General features: G+C 48.0%; 1 protein-coding gene across 1 annotated transcript in view; it reads right to left on the minus strand.

The window, feature by feature from the left end:
* LOC146643012 (glutamate receptor ionotropic, kainate 5-like) overlaps positions 1-20,143 on the minus strand; it is a 220,118-nt gene that overhangs the window by 2,373 nt on the left and 197,602 nt on the right. The window contains exons 15-20 of the mRNA XM_085395464.1: positions 16,899-17,008; positions 15,655-15,828; positions 12,771-12,936; positions 10,669-10,894; positions 2,105-2,233; positions 1,539-1,660 (exon numbers count right to left, since the gene is read on the minus strand). Of these exons, the coding sequence (XP_085251590.1) occupies positions 1,539-1,660; positions 2,105-2,233; positions 10,669-10,894; positions 12,771-12,936; positions 15,655-15,828; positions 16,899-17,008 (927 nt within the window). The remainder of the gene's footprint in view (positions 1-1,538; positions 1,661-2,104; positions 2,234-10,668; positions 10,895-12,770; positions 12,937-15,654; positions 15,829-16,898; positions 17,009-20,143) is intronic.

The following is a 20,143-nucleotide window of genomic DNA, read 5'->3' on the forward strand; positions in this document are numbered from 1 at the left end:
CCCCAGCTACACCCTTCACACTCTGATGGAGGTCCCCCAAACCCCAGCTAGACCCTTCACACTCTGATGGAGGTCCCCCAAACCCCAGCTACACCCTTCACACTCTGATGGAGGCCCCCCAAACTCCAGCTACACCCTTCACATTCTGATGGAGGTCCCCCAAACCCCAGCTACACCCTTCACACTCTGATGGAGGCCCCCAAACCCCAGCTACACCCTTCACACTCTGATGGAGGTCCCCCAAACCCCAGCTAGACCCTTCACACTCTGATGGAGGCCCCCAAACCCCAGCTACACCCTTCACACTCTGATGGAGGCCCCCAAACCCCAGCTACACCCTTCACACTCTGATGGAGGTCCCCCAAACCCCAGCTACACCCTTCACACTTTGATGGAGGTCCCCCAAACCCCAGCTAGACCCTTCACACTCTGATGGAGGCCCCCAAACCCCAGCTACACCCTTCACACTCTGATGGAGGCCCCCAAACCCCAGCTACACCCTTCACACTTTGATGGAGGTCCCCCAAACCCCAGCTAGACCCTTCACACTCTGATGGAGGCCCCCCAAACTCCAGCTACACCCTTCACATTCTGATGGAGGTCCCCCAAACCCCAGCTACACCCTTCACACTCTGATGGAGGCCCCCAAACCCCAGCTACACCCTTCACACTCTGATGGAGGCCCCCAAACCCCAGCTACACCCTTCACACTCTGATGGAGGTCCCCCAAACCCCAGCTACACCCTTCACGCTCTGATGGAGGCTGTCTATCAGCTGCTGGGAATAAAGGAAGCAGTGGCCCTGGAGCTGCACCTTCTCTTTGTTACGTGCAGACTGAACTACTGCAATTCTTTGTACTTTGGTCTGGACTTTGGTCTGGACCAGGCCTCTCTTTATGTCTCCAGCTGGTCCAAAATGCAGCCGCTCGTCTGCTAACTGGCACTAAACGTTAGGAGCATGTAACCCCAGTTTTAGCGTCTCCACACTGGCTCCCTGTTCCTTACAGGATCCAATTTAAAGTCGTACTTTTTGTTTTTAAGGTGCTTATTGGCTGAGCCCCTTTATGCTCCAGAGAAAACCATGAGGTCCAGTTAAAACCAAGTTATCCACGGACTAAGCTTCTCATCGTGACAGAGCCTTCTCTGTGGCAGGTCCAGGACTTTGGAATAGTCTTCCCTTAAATATTAGATGTGCACAAACACTTGATCAATTTAACTCGCTACTGAAGACACATTTTATGGTCTGGCTTTAACCACTTTAACATTTTGGTTTTAACAGCCTTAGTTGTTGTTTTAGTTGTTTTTATTGACTCTTTTTTTTTCTATATTTTACTGCATCATTGTTTTACATTTTATTTGTTTTAGTGGTATTTTACATTGTTAAGCTCTTTGCGCAGCACTGACTGGAAATGTGCAGCATAAATAAACTTGACCTTGTGGAGCACGTTTGTATCAGTGTACAGATGCTCTGCAGTGCTCACGTCTGCCCAGTGTAATCTGTAAGTGTGTGTGTATGTGTGTGTGTGTGCGATGGTGTACCTCGTCCGTCTCGGCGGTGCGGCGTGTCGACCACACAAACTCCATGATGGCCACGAAGACGGCAATGATGAGGCCGCAAATCAGAACCACAAAGATCCCGCCGATGTTCTCCATGCCGAGCCCTGAAACGCAGCGATGGACACATCACAGATCGATTCACCTACACCGGTCTACCAGCCTGAGGACTGTTTCCAAACACAGCGTGCTCTCCATCAGCAACAACGGGCCAGGCTTAAAACAACCGATATTTTATGCCATTTAACCTGTTTGATGGCATAAAATGTGGAGTTGTTGGCGTGAGACGCCTCAGAAGGAGGAGACAAATACACAATAACAGCGAAGGCGGAGGACAAAGTCATTTGTTATTTTGTTATATCAATGAGGAAAAGACAGGCGGCACAGGAAAGGAGACGCCCGATAAAAACTTCCTGTTTACGTGTCATCGTGGTAAGGCTTCACTGACATGAGCGAGGAGCACGGTTGTGTCCTAGGCAGGAATCTTTCCATCAAACAGAAACAGGAAATGATGTTTTTACGTTAAATGATCACGCTACGATGACACTGACCTTTGGCCCTGCGGTCCTCCTCTTTGGGGCACTGTCCTCCCTCCCACCAGCGTCTCTTCAGGATCTCCAGCCTGTTGCTCTCCTGCAGCTGCAGTATTCCCAGAGTGATCTCGTCTCTATACGGAGAGCCTGACGAGGAGCAGAAGTCATATTCAGCATCTAAAGACACACATGAAGCTACTCAACCTGGGCTAAATGACACTATATGAGCCTTACGATGTGTCTGCCATCGATCTGAAAGGAGGTGGAAGAAAGGTAGGCTTCAGATGTCCTACGACATCCTTTGTAGGAGCCGCTCTCTAGACCAGAACTCTGTTGAGGCAGCTCAAGCAGCTTTCCTGTCAGATATTACTGAGACTAACAGCCACAACCCCCGAATGTTATTCAAAATGTTTAACTCCGTGATAAATCCCTGTCCTGGATCGTCGAGCTCGGCCTCTCAGGCTCTCTGTGAGCAATTTCTTACTCATTTTAGTGGAAAAGTTTTATTACTGAAGGCTTCACACTCTCTTGTGTTGAATCCTGTTCTGGTTTTAGGGTGCATGTCCACCTTTTCTCACTTTGGGAACCGTTGGGCTCCATATTTGAAAAATACAATATTTCTTATCCACTCTTTTGTGACGTCCAGGTTAGACTATTGCAATTCTCTCTACTGTGGTCTCCAATCCATCTCTATTTGAAAGCTGCAGCTCGTTCAAAATGCTGCGGCTCGGCTTCTGACTGGAGCTAGAAAATTTGCTCCTATCACTCCGGCTCTTGTTGATCTACACTGATTACCAATCAAATATCGCATTGAGTTTAACATTTTGCTACTCACTTTTAAAATCCTGAATAATATTGCGCCCAGTTACCTCACTGACCTCCTCAAGCTGCACACTCCTTGTCGTACATTAAGATCACCAACCTAAGTTTAGACTGAAGACCAGAGGCGACCCTTTGCTTCAGCTGCACCCAACCTTTGCAGCCTCCCTGCTTCTATTCGAGCCTCGGACTCTATCCAGTCCTTTAAATCAAGATTGAAAGCATACTTATTTAACCTGGCTGTCCTGACCAGTTAACACCCTTTTTACACTTTTTATTAAATGTATTATTTTATCATTAATTTCACTGCAGTTTTTATCTTCGTAGATATTTCGCACTCACGATTGACCTTCCCTCTGTGTTGAGGTTTGATGCCTATTTTATTTAACTCTTCTGTTCTATTAATGCCTCCATCCTGTCTGTTAGTGCCCGATCTGTACTCTGTTATTGACTTATGTTGTTTCTCCGTATTACTGCGAAGCCTTCGGGATTTTAAATGTGCTATATAAATAAAACTGTATTGTATTGTACTTCCGAACAGGAAGTAGTTTCCTTCAGATGCACTCCTGGACACAGCCTGTATGCCATCACAGACGTACAGTTCACTGCAGTTTTATTTATATAGCATCAAATCCTACCAACGGTCACCTCGGTGCTTTGAGGCACCACCAGAAACAATCGGACGACCGCCAACAGGCGTGTTTGTGAGCAGACTCAGACTGAGCTCATCCAATCTGATGCTGGATAAACGTGAGCTAAACCTTGGATCAAACCACCAACCCGAGACTGATCTAAGCCTCTGTCTGCCTGACACACACACCAGCTGTGGCCCTGAGTCCACTTTCAGCTTCCAGGCGTGTGATGTCTAACACTGTCCTGCACTGGTGAACTTTCAGAGCCTGCACAGATGATCAGAAGAGCCTGTGGATGGATGAAACTTTTTATGGGTTTATCTTGTTTATCGAATCATGTTTGCATGACCACACAAGACGGGGTCATCGTTCTGCACAACTTTCAGCGTCTGTGGATTTCTGTTTCAAGTCTGTGGGAACCAACCAGGCTGCACATAGCTGCACTCGGTGTCGCGGCGTCCTGATGCACTAAACTGGCTTTGAAGACGAGCTGCCGGCTGGTGTTCCTCTTTCAAAGGCAACGAGACAAATCCAATCTTAGGTGGGCTGTGAATGAAAACAGAGGGCTGGTGCTAATGGCGGAGCTCACCTGCTCACCTGTTATCAGGTAAACGTGCTGATGTGGAGGCGGCGGTGCGCTCTGCGGGGTTTTTAACATGTTCTCATAAACAGCGACACAACGACAACGCGAGCAGTTGCACCTTTTATACAAATCGCCGCTGCTGTCCGCAGTCTCGTTTCCACCGGAGCTCCAGATGTGTTGGAGGCAGCGGGCGGCGACACCGGAGCTCTGGACGGGACCCTGCAGCACGATGTAATCCCCTAATCTCTCCAGACTGCAGGTTGTTTACTGAACAGACTCACGTTCAATCCTCAGTAAAGATTTATTGACAGCTTGCAGGCTGACACTTATCAGCAGACACACACTAACTGAACCCTCCACACCGTCACTTCTGCTGTTTCTGCAGCCGTGGGTCAGCAGAGGTGGCTTTGATTGGCTTTAGGGACAATAGGCAAAGCATATGCTGTAAACACAAGATGGACACAGCCTCTTTGACAGCTCTCACTACTTTGTTTTTCAGCTCGGTGCTCTACGCATTTGCTCTGATCCTCCTGCAGTTTTTTGCAGGTTGGTGAAACTCTAAGCCGTCTCTGAGATACTCGTTTTATACTGGATCATGTGATGGACCTGCTGTAAAATAACCTGATCAGCTGCTAATGTATTTGCTCTGTTACTTGTCGTGGTGACGGGGGAACCCGACCGAGCCCTGCAGTCACCCCGCCACAGCATTTTGCTCCTCTAGGGTCTCCCGGGCAAACAGCAGGGGCAGATTCAATCGAAATCCACAGACTGTGGGTGTGGAGCTCACCAATCCGGTCACATTTAACTGTGTCATGGTTCATCTGACACTTTAAACCTGCCCTGAGGCAAGAGATTGTTTGTTTTCATCATCAAACAAAAGGCAATAATTTAATAACAACAATAAACAGCTGCATTGACACATGTTAATCTGTTTTTAAACTACAGCAGCCCAGTTCTACAGCAGTGTAATTTTTGACCACTGGATGGCAGTAGAGGCTTCTGTATGTTAGTCAATCCACAGTAGAGTGTCAGCAGTACCCCGCCTAAACAAAATCCACTCAGAGACAGAACTGGGCTGTGTCCCAATTAAGAGACCGCACGCTTGAAGTACGCATTTTGAGTGCGATTACGTCACCGCCACACGACGACGGCTGTCCCAATTCGAAGTGTACTCCAAATGCGCCGACGATTTCCCCAAATATCAAGCGTGGTCCGGTGCACACTTGGTCCCATATATCCCACAATTCATAGTGCGGCGGTGGGTGTGGATAATTTTGCTCCAAAAGACGGCAGAAGGGAGCGGCCGAAGAGTGAACTGTCAAAAGTAAGTACTGAATACGATGTCACTTGAAGAACATTAAACAATTGCTGTTGGCCACATGTCAGCAAAGTTATGTGACGTTAGTGATGTTTGCACTTTCAGCGTTAACTTGGTTTTAAAGCCTTTAAATATACGTCGTTCAATAGTCGACCTTAATCTGACAGAGAATCTGATGATTTTGTGGATAATTAAAGTCAGTCATATATCCACAAACACAACAGGCTGAAAGTCAGTGATGCTGCTCGGTTTGCAGTCCTGAATATCACAGCACAAGCAGGATTCACTGCACTGTTAATGTGAGCTGTGTTATATTGCTGCCTCTGTTCGGTGGTGTCGAGCCAAATGCACTTTAACGTGTGTTTGAACGAGCTGACGGTTCACTCGTTAAGCTGAAAGAAAGATGCTTTAATCACAGCAGTCACACATGTGTCCACTGCACCATCTGGGACTCTTCTTGTTTACACTCGTAATAACACAAACACTAAATCCTGCTTCTCTGGTGCTGTTGTGTAGCAGTGTGTACACCTGAGACTGCCACCTGTCTGTCTGTCCTGCACTCTCTCTCTGTTTCTTTCTCTCTGATTGTGGAATAAAAGTATGAACATGTGTTTATAAGTTACACTTGTGTTTGAATCCTGCAGCTTATCACACATTTGATTTCCATGTGTGACGACTGCAAGTGTCCAGAGTGAGGACAGAGTGAGGGACCCACTGCTGCACATCATCTGTGAGGCTTTGCAGCCCTGATGATCCACCAGGACAAACTCAGCAGTGTGTGAGGAAGAGGAGGAGGAAGAGCCAGCAGCAGCTGACAGATGGAGAGAATAGACAGACTGTTCCCTGTTTGTGAAGGACTGCTAGGAAAGTTTAACTGTCTGTGCTGAATCAGTCTTATTAGGTAATGTTCAAATAATGTGATCATCCCAGTGTTTCCAGTGTGGGAGAAAGTACTCAGAGTACTCAGGGCCTTCAAGTTACACACTATGAAAGGCAGCAACAAGTTTAATGTTCAGAAACCTAAAGTCTGTATCAGCAGCAGGATGGAGCTAAAATAAATGTTGGTTTCAGTTCTATGAAGCTTTGAGTATTTTGGATCAGTAGCTGCTGTGTTTGTTGCATCATATTGCTGTAATTGTTTATATGCTTTATATATTCTGAGCTAAGTTGATCTATAGTGTTACATCATATTCTATAAGGATGTTATGTGTTTGTAGACTTTCTGCCCAGTTTGACCCATTTAGCAGACGTCAGCCTGTTTAAGGCTCTGATATCTATTCTGTGTGACTTACAGCAGTTATGACATGGTCTGATTTTCTCACCCAATAAAGGAATATTTCATATATCAGTCGACTCTTCATTCTATCAGACACAGTTATCACAGCTCATAAGTTTTCTTTTTACACATATATGTAAGCATTGAGCCAAATTTAGTAATGCCAACATATTAAACAAACAATATTTGTCTCTTATATATAATACACCTATATATACACTGTCAAAGATACTTGTCTTTGAGTGAAGATTTAAGGTGACAGGAAATATAAATAACTGCAACTTGAATCTTTGACCCAGAGTTCAAGCTGTAAAATATATATATATATATATATATATATATATATATATATATATATATATATATATATATATATATATATATATATATATATATATATATATATATATATATATATATATCTCTAGCTGTGAAGCTTGAAACCTGGATCCCCCGTAGCCGGTTACCAAGATTACGTGAAGTACCCTCAGAAGGTCTGCTAGATGATGTTAATGCAGCACTACGGGCAATACCTACAACCACGATTACCGACACTAACAAGCTGATCTACAGTACGGCAGCAGTGATCAGTGAGATGCTTGGCTACAAGTTGAACAGCCACAAGGGGCAGTACCCTCCATGGAGAAGGAGGCTAGAGGGCAAGATCAAAGTGGCACGGAGGGAGGTTAGCCAACTAACAGAGTTGCAGAAAGGTGCGACAAATAAGGTGCCTAAGAAATACAGCAAGCTGTCCATACCTGAGGCCTTGGAAACTGCCAAGCAAAGACTCACAGCCTTGGCCAGCCGCTTGAGGAGGTACACCAGAGAGATAGAAGGCAGGAGAATAAACCAGCTGTTCTCCACAGAACCAGCAAAGGTGTACTCTCAGTGGCAAGGGAACAATAAGAGAACAGCACCACCAAGGCTGGAGACGGAGCAATACTGGAAGAGCATATGGGAGAAGGATGCAACCCATAACGGCAATGCTCAGTGGCTAGTGGATCTGAGGGCAGACCACAGCGACCTCCCTGAACAGGGTCCAGTAACCATCACAGTGGCAGATATCCAAGAAAGGGTCTCCAGTATGAAGAGTTGGACAGCACCAGGGCCCGACATGGTTCACGCCTACTGGCTGAAGAAGCTGACTGCACTCCACGAGCGTCTGGCAGCACAAATGAACCAGCTGCTAGTTAACGAGAGACACCCGGAATGGCTAACTGAAGGCCGGACGGTCCTGATCCCCAAGGACCCCAAGAAGGGACCGGTCCCCTCCAACTACCGACCAATAACCTGCCTCAGTACTACATGGAAGCTCCTGTCAGGCATCATATCGGCTAAGATGAACAGGCACATGGGTCAATACATGAGCGGGACACAGAAAGGAATTGGCAAGAATACCAGAGGCGCAAAACACCAGCTACTGGTAGACAGAACAATCAGCCGAGACTGCAAGACCAGACTGACCAACCTGTGCACTGCCTGGATTGATTACAAGAAGGCCTATGACTCAATGCCCCACAGCTGGATACTGGAATGCCTAGAATTGTACAAGATCAATGGGACCCTAAGAGCCTTCATCAGGAACTCAATGGGGATGTGGCGTACAACACTAGAGGCCAACTCCAAGCCCATAGCACAAGTTACCATCAAGTGCGGGATCTACCAAGGAGATGCTCTGTCCCCACTGCTGTTCTGCATAGGCCTGAACCCCCTCAGTGAGATCATTAACAAGACTGGCTACGGATACCGACTACGGAACGGAGCAGTTGTCAGCCACCTCCTGTACATGGATGACATCAAGCTGTATGCCAAGAGTGAACGAGACATCGATTCACTGATCCACACTACCAGGCTATACAGCAATGACATTGGAATGTCGTTCGGACTGGAGAAGTGTAGTCGGATGGTAACAAAGAGAGGGAAGGTAGTCAGAACTGAGGGGATTGAACTACCAGAAGGCAACATTGCAGACATAGAGGACAGTTACAAGTACCTGGGGATCCCGCAGGCAAATGGGAACCATGAAGAGGCCGCTAGAAAGGCTGCAACCACCAAGTACCTGCAGAGGGTCAGGCAAGTCCTGAGGAGTCAGCTGAATGGTAAGAACAAGATCCGGGCCATCAACACATACGCCCTGCCCGTGATCAGGTACCCTGCTGGGGTAATAGGCTGGCCAAAGGAGGAGATAGAAGCCACTGACATAAAGACAAGAAAGCTCCTGACCATGCATGGAGGGTTTCACCCCAAGTCCAGCACCCTGAGGCTGTACGCTAAGCGGAAGGAAGGGGGCCGGGGACTGGTGAGTGTCAGCACCACAGTCCAGGATGAGACAACGAACATCCAAGAATACATTGGGAAGATGGCCCCAACTGACCGAGTGCTCAGTGAATACCTCAGGCAGCAGAAACCCAAGAAAGAGGAGGAAGACGAGGAACCATCATGGAAGGACAGGCCCCTGCACGGTATGTACCACCGGCAGATAGAGGAGGTGGCTGATATCCAGAAATCCTACCAGTGGCTGGACAAAGCTGGACTGAAAGACAGCACAGAGGCACTAATCATGGCAGCACAAGAACAAGCTCTGAGCACAAGATCCATAGAGGCTGGGGTCTATCACACCAGGCAAGACCCCAGGTGCAGGCTGTGTAAAGATGCCCCAGAGACAATCCAGCACATAACAGCAGGGTGCAAGATGCTAGCAGGCAAGGCATACATGGAACGCCATAACCAAGTGGCCGGCATAGTGTACAGGAACATCTGTGCCGAGTATAACCTAGAAGTCCCGAGGTCAAAATGGGAGATGCCCCCAAGGGTGGTGGAGAATGACCGAGCTAAGATCCTGTGGGACTTCCAGATACAGACGGACAAAATGGTGGTGGCTAACCAACCGGACATAGTGGTGGTAGACAAACAGAAGAAGACGGCCGTAGTGATCGATGTAGCGGTTCCCAATGACAGCAATATCAGGAAGAAGGAACACGAGAAGCTGGAGAAATACCAAGGGCTCAGAGAAGAGCTCGAGAGGATGTGGAGGGTGAAGGTAACGGTGGTCCCCGTGGTAATCGGAGCACTAGGTGCGGTGACTCCCAAGCTAGGCGAGTGGCTCCAGCAGATCCCGGGAACAACATCGGAGATCTCTGTCCAGAAGAGCGCAGTCCTGGGAACAGCTAAGATACTGCGCAGGACCCTCAAGCTCCCAGGCCTCTGGTAGAGGACCCGAGCTTGAAGGATAAACCGCCCGCAGGGGCGTGCTGGGTGTTTTTTTTATATATATATATATATATATATATATATATATATATATTTATTTATTTTACAGGATCAAAGGGTTTGTTTCTCTCGCCCAAACCAATGATCAATGTTTAAAATTCGCTATTAAATATTTAAATCATATCAGATATAATTGATATAATCTGTCCCATCCGCCTCCCCTCACCCTTAATCGATAGATCAAAGGGCAGATGGCCCTTTCCTTACTCCTGATTCTTTTAGTGCGATCAGCTCGTCGCTGTGCTACAAACTCTTTGTCAGCTTTTTGCCATGTGTCGTTTTGGCCGACAGCTCCTGCCGTACAGCCAAACTCTTGGTGTCGGCCATTAGAAAACTCCACCTTAAACTTTGAGAGAGGGAACGTAAAAATTAAACAAACTCCTGTGTTGTGATTCTCCTGCATGTAAAGTAAACGCCGCCGCCTCGATGCTCATGTGTTAACAGGCCGACGAGTGACGGCGGCTCTCCTGAAAGCTGCTCGTGTCTTTCTGTCACTGTCAACATCTGTTCCTCCTTCTCTCCACTAACTCTGCTAACTGTGCGTTAACCAGGATCACCTGAGCTGTCAGAGACCTCGCTAACAGCAGAACAGAGTGATCCCAAGTTATTTAACACCAGCACTCAGCAGCAGGGGGCAGTCTACCTTGGCTTGTGGTACGCGGTTAGCCCCTCCCCTCTCCTCACCCAGAGGCATGCCGATGCCGTATCCTTTGGTGTCCAGCAGTCCTCCGATCTGCGTGAGGTTGCAGTTGAGGCTGCGGTAGTACTCGTTCATGGTGCTCTCCATCAGAAAGGCGTACTTGGAGTTGAGCACGCGGGCGATGCCCTCTTCTGTGCTCTTCACGAACACGCTGGGCTGCTTGGAGTACATGTAGTTCCACATCCGCTGGTACGTCTGGTACCGTGAGTTCTGCAGGAAGAGAAGGTGAAAGGACAGTTGTAGTGTCTGAACGTGTTCTATGGTCTGTGTTTGTACCTCACGATGTGCGCTTACAGCATAAGCCTACTGTTTTTATTTGATTTGGTTGTTTCTGTGGTAAATGCACTTATATCCTGTGTCTCACTAAGAGCAGTCTGGCTCGAGTCCACTGGTTCCTGCTGAGGACAAATCTTTAAAAACACCTTAAAATATATATTTCACTTCTTTAAAAGGATCGATAGTTGCCTCAAACAGCTGGTGTTTGGTGCTCTGCTGAGAGCTTACCATCAGTTCAGTGAAACATCTGCACTTCTTCTAATGGCCACTCGAGGCAGCCTCCGACAGTGGGTCCATGCCCATAAACACCCACGTCAATGTTTCTGAGTGCACGGGAGAAATAAACCAACACTTACTGAAAGAATACAAGACTGAAAGTTTGCATGGTTAGGGGCGTGGCCTCTGTGACTGACAGGTGGCGTAGCCGTGTGCTGAACTGGACTTTGGGAGCATTTTTAATTATGAATAATCTGGTCGTGTTATTACTGGTTACATCATCCCAGGATCAAACACAGGATCTGTGTCTCTACACTTACGGGTCGTTACTTCCAGTATTTAATCTTTTTGTGATTCTGAAAATTCTCATATGTGAATGGAAACTGCTGCTGGTCGGTCTGCAAATGGATTTACTGACATTCAAATAACAGCTGACATCGAGGCCTTTGCATACAGGGCAGTACTCATCCATTATTTTGCTCATCTTTAATAATTTACTATTATATATAATAGAGAACGCCCAACGTACAAGCTTGGAGGCTCTATAAGTGTGCAGATCTCATGAATTCATATTTTATTGAGAACAAAACACAGAGAATAAAAAAATGAAGCATGTCAATAAAAATCTGAGCTCATTTTGAATGTGATGCCATCAACACGTCTCTAAAAGTTGGACAGGTCCATGTTTCCATGCGCATCATTAACATCAGTGTGTAAACTGGGGCTGTTTCTCCATCGTGGCCACACGTGGCTTCTTCTCTGTGTGATGCAGCTTTAACCTGCAGGCAGACGCTGATTTCTGGGAGCGTTCCTGAGCCGTGCACTGATCCTTTAATGCAGCGCTGCTGAAACTCGCAGTTATCGGCCTCGTCCCTGCGTGCTGATGACCTCATGTAGATGATGACATGTTCACAGTGAGGAACATGATTCTGTTTGTACATGCAGTTTCTGACTTTTCCAACCTTTTGTTGCTGCCATCAAATCCAACATGAGCTCATGTTTTGTCACGACGCGTTCTTCACAGTTGCAGAACGAAACGTAAATTTCCATCATGTTTTTAAAGCAGAGGTGGACACAGTCGGCATAGACAGGTTTAGATTGTAGTGAAACCTCTTTTCTGTGAGCACTCAGGACGTCACAGCACCTCAGGCCGCTTTACAGCATCCTCCATTTGTGATTTTCTTCACCTTCAACCAGCTGCTGCTTCTAACCCCTGCAGCCTCCTGTTGGGCGTCTCACTAACGTCTGTGGGAGTTTGGAGCGCGTGCTGTCCTACAGACTTGCCTGAACAATCAGCCTGCATCAGCAGAAAGCTGCGGTTTTAAAAGCTGCCTGACTGAGAAACACTGAAGACTTGTTATCAATGCTGCCGTTGCTGTTTGGACAAACTAATGTCAAATCTGGATTTTCCTGCAGGTGTAAAAAATGATTCTTGCCATTTATCTCCATTAAAATCTGTTCACCGATGCTGCACCCCAGGCTGGACTGCAGCGCACTGTCATGCAGTGAGATTAACAGGAAGTAGAATCCCTGAGACCGCCTCTGTGTGCCTGAGATGACCGTATGGGATGGCTGGATTAAAAAATAATCTCACCATGAAGAAGGTCATGGTGGAGCCTCCGTGGATGGTGCCGTACTGGATGTTGGTCTGGTCCGCCAGATCGTCCGGAGACTCGATGGGCGCCTCCATCCTCTGGACCGTGAGAAATGCTGCCAGGTTGGCCGTGTAGGACGAGATGATGATGAGGGTGAAAGCCCACCTGAGGGAGGAGAGACGAAGACCTTTATGTTTTTACCCTGCAGCACAGCCCCACTCTTCCCCCTCGCCTATCTTCATTAAGAGCTGAGAGAGGAAAACGCAGCAGAGAGACAGATGGAGGGCACTGCAGGAAACGTCAGGAGTTTTAGGTAAAAATCATCAACCTAAACATGAACTCGAGCTGCAGCAGAGACGAGCAGGACGCCTCTGCTGCAGAGGAAATGAGGCGGAAGTGATGAGCAAGGGAATTAGGGAGGGGGGAGAGAATTAAAGAGGAGGCAGAGAGGAAGGATGAAGCAGAGCAGAAACTAAATGAAAAGCAGCCCAGCAAATACAGGAAAACAGACTCGGGCTCTGGTGATTGGCTCGAGGCCGTGATTACTTCTAATGTGCTGTGTTTGCACAGAGCGCTGCGGGAAGTGGAAGACACACTCTGTGGTGTCAGCGGAGACGAGACCCACGACTGCGACGGATCTCGTTTCCATTTACAAAAAAAGAAAACACACAAAGAAATGTTTCTTAAAAGATGAGCCGAGTTTCAGGGGAAACGCCAGAGCTACGCCGCCAACTCTGTGTTGGTCACCACACATCAGCAAGGCAGCTCCCCGAGCACGCTGGGTAAAAGGACCATGGCTTTATAAAGGTTTGAGGTTATATGAACTGAGTCAGAAAAGAGTTCAGCCCAGCGAGGAGCTGCATGTGCGCTTCAGCGTTTGCAGCAGAACGCCGTGATGGGTGCACAGCAGGAGCTGCAGGAAATGACCCCGCGTCCTGAGGAATCTGAGATTTTTAGACGCTGCGAGAGGGAAACTACAAACGTGATCGCGTTTAAGCTAACCTCCCTCTGACGGCCTCTTTGCTTCCACTCTGCCTGAATATGCAGCGTGAACAGCGCAGCGAGCCACTCGTGAGTCTTTCTAAGGCTAAGTGCCAGACGAGGCTGAGAGCTGTGAGAGGAAAGATGCTGATGGCCTCTCCAGTCCCTCCAGTATCACTCCACCATCTGTCTGACTGCAGCTACTGGGACTGAGGGAGAGTCAGGGGTGGGGAAGTACTGACATACTTTGATTTGGTCAAAGTACAGATGCAGCAGTGCAGAAATACTCGGTTCTACACAGAAAAAAACTCACAACACAAAATGTTTCTGGCAAAGTAACGACACACATTTTGATTTTGTAGTCAGACGGTTACAGGTTGGCTCACCTGCTTTATTCTGACAAGCTGCACCTCCATCAGCACCACCTGCACCTCACTGTACATATGACTGCTACACTTACAGCTAAAACATATGATCTCACAAGATGGAACAATCATTTCATTATCCTGATAACGAGACCACGTGAATATAGAAACGTTTCTCTGCACAGAAAATAAAAGAACCAAACCTGCAGCTAAACCACAGCGAAGAATCCTCCACCCAACCTCCACCCTACACCAACACTCACTCTTATCTAATGTGAGCTTAGAGCACTTACTTACAAAGGAATCAGGAAGGTTAGTTTCAACTTACAAAATCAATGAATTTGAAAAATTATATTTTCTATATTTTTGGTTTATTTAAAGTTTAAATAAACAGAAAGGCTGAAACGATTAAACAGCAGTGAAAGGAGGGCGAGTCAGAGGGGGCGGGGTGTGAGGGCGAGTCAGAGAGAGAGAGGGGGTGAGGGCGAGTCAGAGGGGGCGGGGGGTGAGGGCGAGTCAGAGAGAGAGAGGGGGTGAGGGCGAGTCAGAGGGGGCGGGGGGTGAGGGCGAGTCAGAGGGGGCGGGGGGTGAGGGCGAGTCAGAGGGGGCGGGGTGTGAGGGCGAGTCAGAGAGAGAGAGGGGGTGAGGGCGAGTCAGAGGGGGCGGGGGGTGAGGGCGAGTCAGAGGGGGCGGGGGGTGAGGGCGAGTCAGAGGGGGCGGGGTGTGAGGGCGAGTCAGAGAGAGAGAGGGGGTGAGGGCGAGTCAGAGGGGGCGGGGGGTGAGGGCGAGTCAGAGGGGGCGGGGTGTGAGGGCGAGTCAGAGAGAGAGAGGGGGTGAGGGCGAGTCAGAGGGGGCGGGGGGTGAGGGCGAGTCAGAGGGGGCGGGGTGTGAGGGCGAGTCAGAGGGGGCGGGGGGTGAGGGCGAGTCAGAGAGAGAGAGGGGGGGTGAGGGCGAGTCAGAGGGGGCGAGGTGAGGGCGAGTTAGAGGGGGCGGGGGGTGAGGGCGAGTCAGAGAGAGAGAGAGGGGGTGAGGGCGAGTCGGGGGGGCTCCAGAGTTCTGGTAACGAACTCATCATTTGATCTAAACCTGCAGGACACCAGCCCTCGAGGCCTGGAGTTGCCCACCCCTGAATGCAGCGCTCACCTCACTGTGTCTCTGTGGCATCCATCCACCCCGACCTCCTCCCCACACCCACCCTGGTTTGCAGCAGCACACAGGGGGTGGAGTTTCATATGAACATGTTTGGGGGCACTTCCTGAATCGACCACTGCTGTACCGATAACACAGCGTGACCAGAGCAGGCGAAACGTGCTAAAATGACTGCAGCCTGATGGGCTCACGGGCTGCGGTGGTGATTTCTCTGAGCGTGACACCGCGTGACGCCGTCTTCCGCTCAGGAACGGTCGTCCTCGCTGTCCTCCATTATTTATAAACGACCTTGTAATGTAAATGACCTCGTGTTTCACATGAAGTTCGTCTGTCTGAAGATGTTCGTGCACATTTGGAAAGCGTGACTGAAACATAAGCTGGTACCAACCAGACTCCGCTGACGCAGCGTGTGGACAGCGCCCGCGGCATGATCTCGGAGCCCTGCTGCATGAAGCCGCCCACTGGGAACCACAGGCTGTTCCCCAGCGTGTACTGGTTCTCCAGGATGTCCCGCCGCTCCCGCAAACACGGATGAGGGTTGTACCATTCGTAGGGACTGAGCCTGGGGAGAGAGGACGAAACATTAAAACCCAGAGTAGCTTTAGCCTCAGACACGCGGCTAACATTTCACGGTCAGCTGCCTGCACTTATGGAGCTCTTAAACCTACGCAGCGGGGCGGCTCTGCTCTGTCAAAGCGATGCGGTGAGAAAACAAAAGAAAAAAGGCGAGAGAGACGAACGTCACGCTCGACACCTGAAAGGAAACGACGAGGTGACTGTGTTTAGACGCTCAGCTGGAGCGCACGACTGTTGCGTGGAGTCATTTTAGCATTAGCCTTCCATTAATGTTACATCATATTTTTACTCTATGTCGATCTTCAACAGAAACGGGACACCCTCCGGTTACGCCGGGTTGGTCACTGCCACGCTTCCTGCTGCGTGACGCGGCTTTGACTCGCCTCTCACCTGCACAAGGTGAGGCGAAGACTGTAAATCAGCCCAGGCAGAAATAATGACACCGGACACTTCATTAGGTACACCTGGCCTGTCCTCATTAGACCCCCTTTTTCCTTTATTTTTAGTCCATGTTGACATGACATCATCATGACATCATCACACATTTCTCCAGAGCTGCTCTGCTGGACTGAGATCAGAAACCAGAGATGATCTGAGGTCATCGTCACCGTGTCTACCTGCATGAACGCCCTGAGCGCTGCCACGTGATTGGCTGATTGAACATGTGTGTTACGGAGCAGATGAAGAGGCGTGCCCCTCCTACTCTCTGCTCACATGTTACAGTTAAACACAGATTAAAGCTGTTCTCTTCATGCTTTTACTCTGAAGTGCAGCTCGTTATGATGTCATCACTAAGCAGCTGATGACATCATCAAATCACGACTTTATGATAAAATGACTTTTTGTGTGCTGTGGCTGAATGCTTGGTTTGTCTCTGTCAGCTCAAGCAGAGCTGAGCGTCTGAAGCTGTGACTGTAAATAAAGTTTCGATACAAAGTCCTGGATGGCGTGCAGAGCGCGTCAGCGATTTATGGCCCACCTTAGAAAACTGTTCCTGAAACGCAGACACATGCTGCAGGTAAAATTAGGACGCTGACGCACAGACAGGTGTCTTACCTGGCTGCGAGGAAGAGGACGCAGCTGACGGCGAGGTAAGCCAAAAGCATGAAGAGCCAGACAGCCGGAGAGAACGGGTCCAGGAAGGAGAAGTAGCCCGGCTTACGACCCTGAAACACACACACAGATCACATGACCACGGCATTCCTGACCGGGAACGTCGGGTCTCCGCCTGCTCTCGTGCTTCATCTACAGTCTGTAAAGGGTAGGATACAGCTTCCTGCCGTGGACGGCGATTTGTGATAATGACCGTCTGCCAATCACAGCACACTCTGAAACACCTTCACACTGACAGCTGTGCATTTTGGAAAATGACGCTCCTGGAACAAAAAGCGCTCGTTCACTTTGAACCTGCAATTCCAACAACACAACAAAAACAACAGAACACAAAATTACACTGACGAGCTTTTCAAGCGCTAACGAGCGTCAGCCAGCGCTCCCTGATGGGACGCCTCCCGTTGACCCGCTTCATCACGTGGCCTGCTGTCTGCGATGCCTCCATCACCCCCCATCTGCTGGAAAAAGGATTTGGCAGTGAGGGGAGCAGGAACTCCCAGATTGGACTCAATTAAAGCAGATGACTGGAGCTGTAATAGAGGCAATCTATTCAGGCTCTGATTTCTGTCCATTCTGGCTCATTTCAGAAACAGCTCATGAGGCTGGCAGAGCTGAAACGATCGTGTGATGTGGCTCAGACCCAATCAAACATCCCGGGCACAAGAGCAGGTGACAGCGGCTGCATCCAGCATTCCTGACTTCACTGGCGACTGAAAGAAAATGTTCCTACGGGAGCTGTGTTTGCAATACAGCGTAGCTCTGGTTGGTTGGACAGTAAGAAGAATCCCGTCTTGCTTATTCAGCACAAGGTCGAGGGGGGTGGAGCCTAACCCAACACACAAGGGGGCGAGGGGCAGAGAACACCTGGACAGGTCTAACACAGGCAGGCAGCTAATTAGGCTAACCCCACTGTGGGAGCAAGCCCGAGTACCCGGGCGGATTCAAACCCACGACTTTCTCGATGTGAGGACACAGTGCCGGCCCCGCGCCATCCATCAATATGTAGCGGTCGCTCGTTTATCGCGGGAGTTATGTTCTAAAAATAACCCGCGACAGGTGAAACCCATGAACTTTATTTTTTACAGTCATTATGGATGTTTTAAGGCTGTAAAACCCGTCACAGCATGCTTTACACACTCAGACACGCATGAACGTTTTCACTTTTCTCTCGTTTAAACTCTCAAAGTTCAAACCTTTGTAGAAAAATAAGTCCAGTATTATAGGATGAAACCAAACATTGTTGCGTTTCTTTGGGAGGAAACTTACACACATACAGTGCAGCACTGCTAGGGTCTAAGATTGATGTAAATTTGACAAGCTGAACGCACTCTGCACTGTACAGGAGACACGGCATGAGATTGATTGACAATGGTCTACAGCCAATCAGGACGCAGAACACAATGTGCTGTAAAAAAAGAAAAAAGAAAAATTGCACAAAAAAAAATCTGCGTTATAATGAGGGAGCACTTTCATCGACAAGAAGACCCATGGTGGAAATAAGGTTGGAACGTGTACACGTGCAAACATGCAGGTGTGCCCTCGTGACGGCGACTTACAGTCTCACGTGTTACCTGGCCGTTACGATGTCTACCATCCACCTACACCAGGGGTCGGCAACCTTTTTGATGATGAGTGCTGTCTAAAATTTCCTCAGAAGTCAATGTGCCGTATGTTTGCATTAGCAATAAATAATATAACAGTTACACACTTATATGTGTTCACAGATGTTGGCAGCTGTCAGCGAATAGTAATCAGCTATTTTGAAACAAAAAAAGACTTTTTATCCATAACAGCAAATGAAGTGTACAACAGAAAATACAAATGCTGTTTATGGTCTCCTCACAACAATGTAAACAGACGCTACTGTGACAGTGATGTACAGTCTTGTTGGTATATGTATGATTTCTATACATTTTACGTCAGATAAAAACTTTGGTTGTAAGATTTAGATAATTATTTAATAAAAGCTAAATATTTTAAATGTGAATAAGAAAGAAAAGTATTTCTTTGTGCCCCCCTCTCCCTGTTAATGCCCTACCTGCCCCCTGGCAACACTTTGCTAGACCCGCCCCTGCACAGTTACCAGCTGTCAGCTGCTTAGAAAAGGATCCTGGTGTTATTTGTCTCTCAGAAACAGTTCATAACTTCAACTCATCCATGTCACCTAAAAGGTAAACCTGTTTCTCCATCACCTGTTCAGCTCTGATGGTTCAGTAAGGACATCTCCTGGTTTCATCTTCATGTTTCCCTCTCACCACATATCCAAACCGACATCATGACCAGCAGCTTTACAGCTGTGGCTCCAGCAAACATCAGCTGATACTAGAAAGTAGTATTAAATAAATTCTAACTACAGCTGATCAAGCTTAAACGTGCTGCTGTTGTTTACCGTGACATCCGCTGGTTTCCTCTTTCTGGCGCAAAGTGAGCGCGTGCCCAGGGTTGCCGACCCCTGACCTACACAGTAGTGATAGGGTTTCGGCTCTTCAGGTTGTTTTGTTGCTTTAATTTATTTATTATTAACAATAATATAAAATTATGCACAAAAGGAATTACTAATGTAAAAGAAAAAGTGGTTTTATTAATATATGTTTATATAAAAATATACACGGTGGCCCCTAGAGACAAAACACGTTTCTAGCGTTAACTGAACTTCAAAACAGCTACTGAAGATATGCGTAGCCTAATTTAGAGTTTAGAAATGTGTTAGACAGGATGTAGAATTATTGTAGAGACTCTGACACTGCCCTGGATGTAATAAAGGCCTGAGTGTGTCATAAACTTAGGAGTAGATTTCTAGGAGACCCTCCCCCAGTTTGAACTGTGAAAGTGAGACAAAGAGAGGTTAATGTTGAGTGGAAATTCCTCAGGGCATGCCTGGGTGGGAGTCTCAAAGTTTGTAACTGAATAACTTCGGTTTGGAAGGGAGATGGACTTTTATGACCCTCAGGAAGGCGCGTACATAGAGATATACGCACATATAGGGCTGCTCAATTAATCGAATTTTAATCACGATTACGATCTGGGCTTTCAACGATCATTAAAAATGACTGAGCCGATTATTAGCCCCTCCCTCATTTATCCGCGACACCTTAAAGGCCGGTCCGTGAAAATATTGTCGGGCATAAACCGGTCCGTGGCGCAAAAAAGGTTGGAGACCGCTGATTAAGAGGACCCGAGGGAAGCTC

This window comes from Rhamphochromis longiceps, linkage group LG22 (assembly GCF_057381845.1).
Source record: "Rhamphochromis longiceps isolate RC_006_pf linkage group LG22, R_longiceps_female_GT1.1, whole genome shotgun sequence".
NCBI classification, from domain to species: domain Eukaryota; kingdom Metazoa; phylum Chordata; class Actinopteri; order Cichliformes; family Cichlidae; genus Rhamphochromis; species Rhamphochromis longiceps.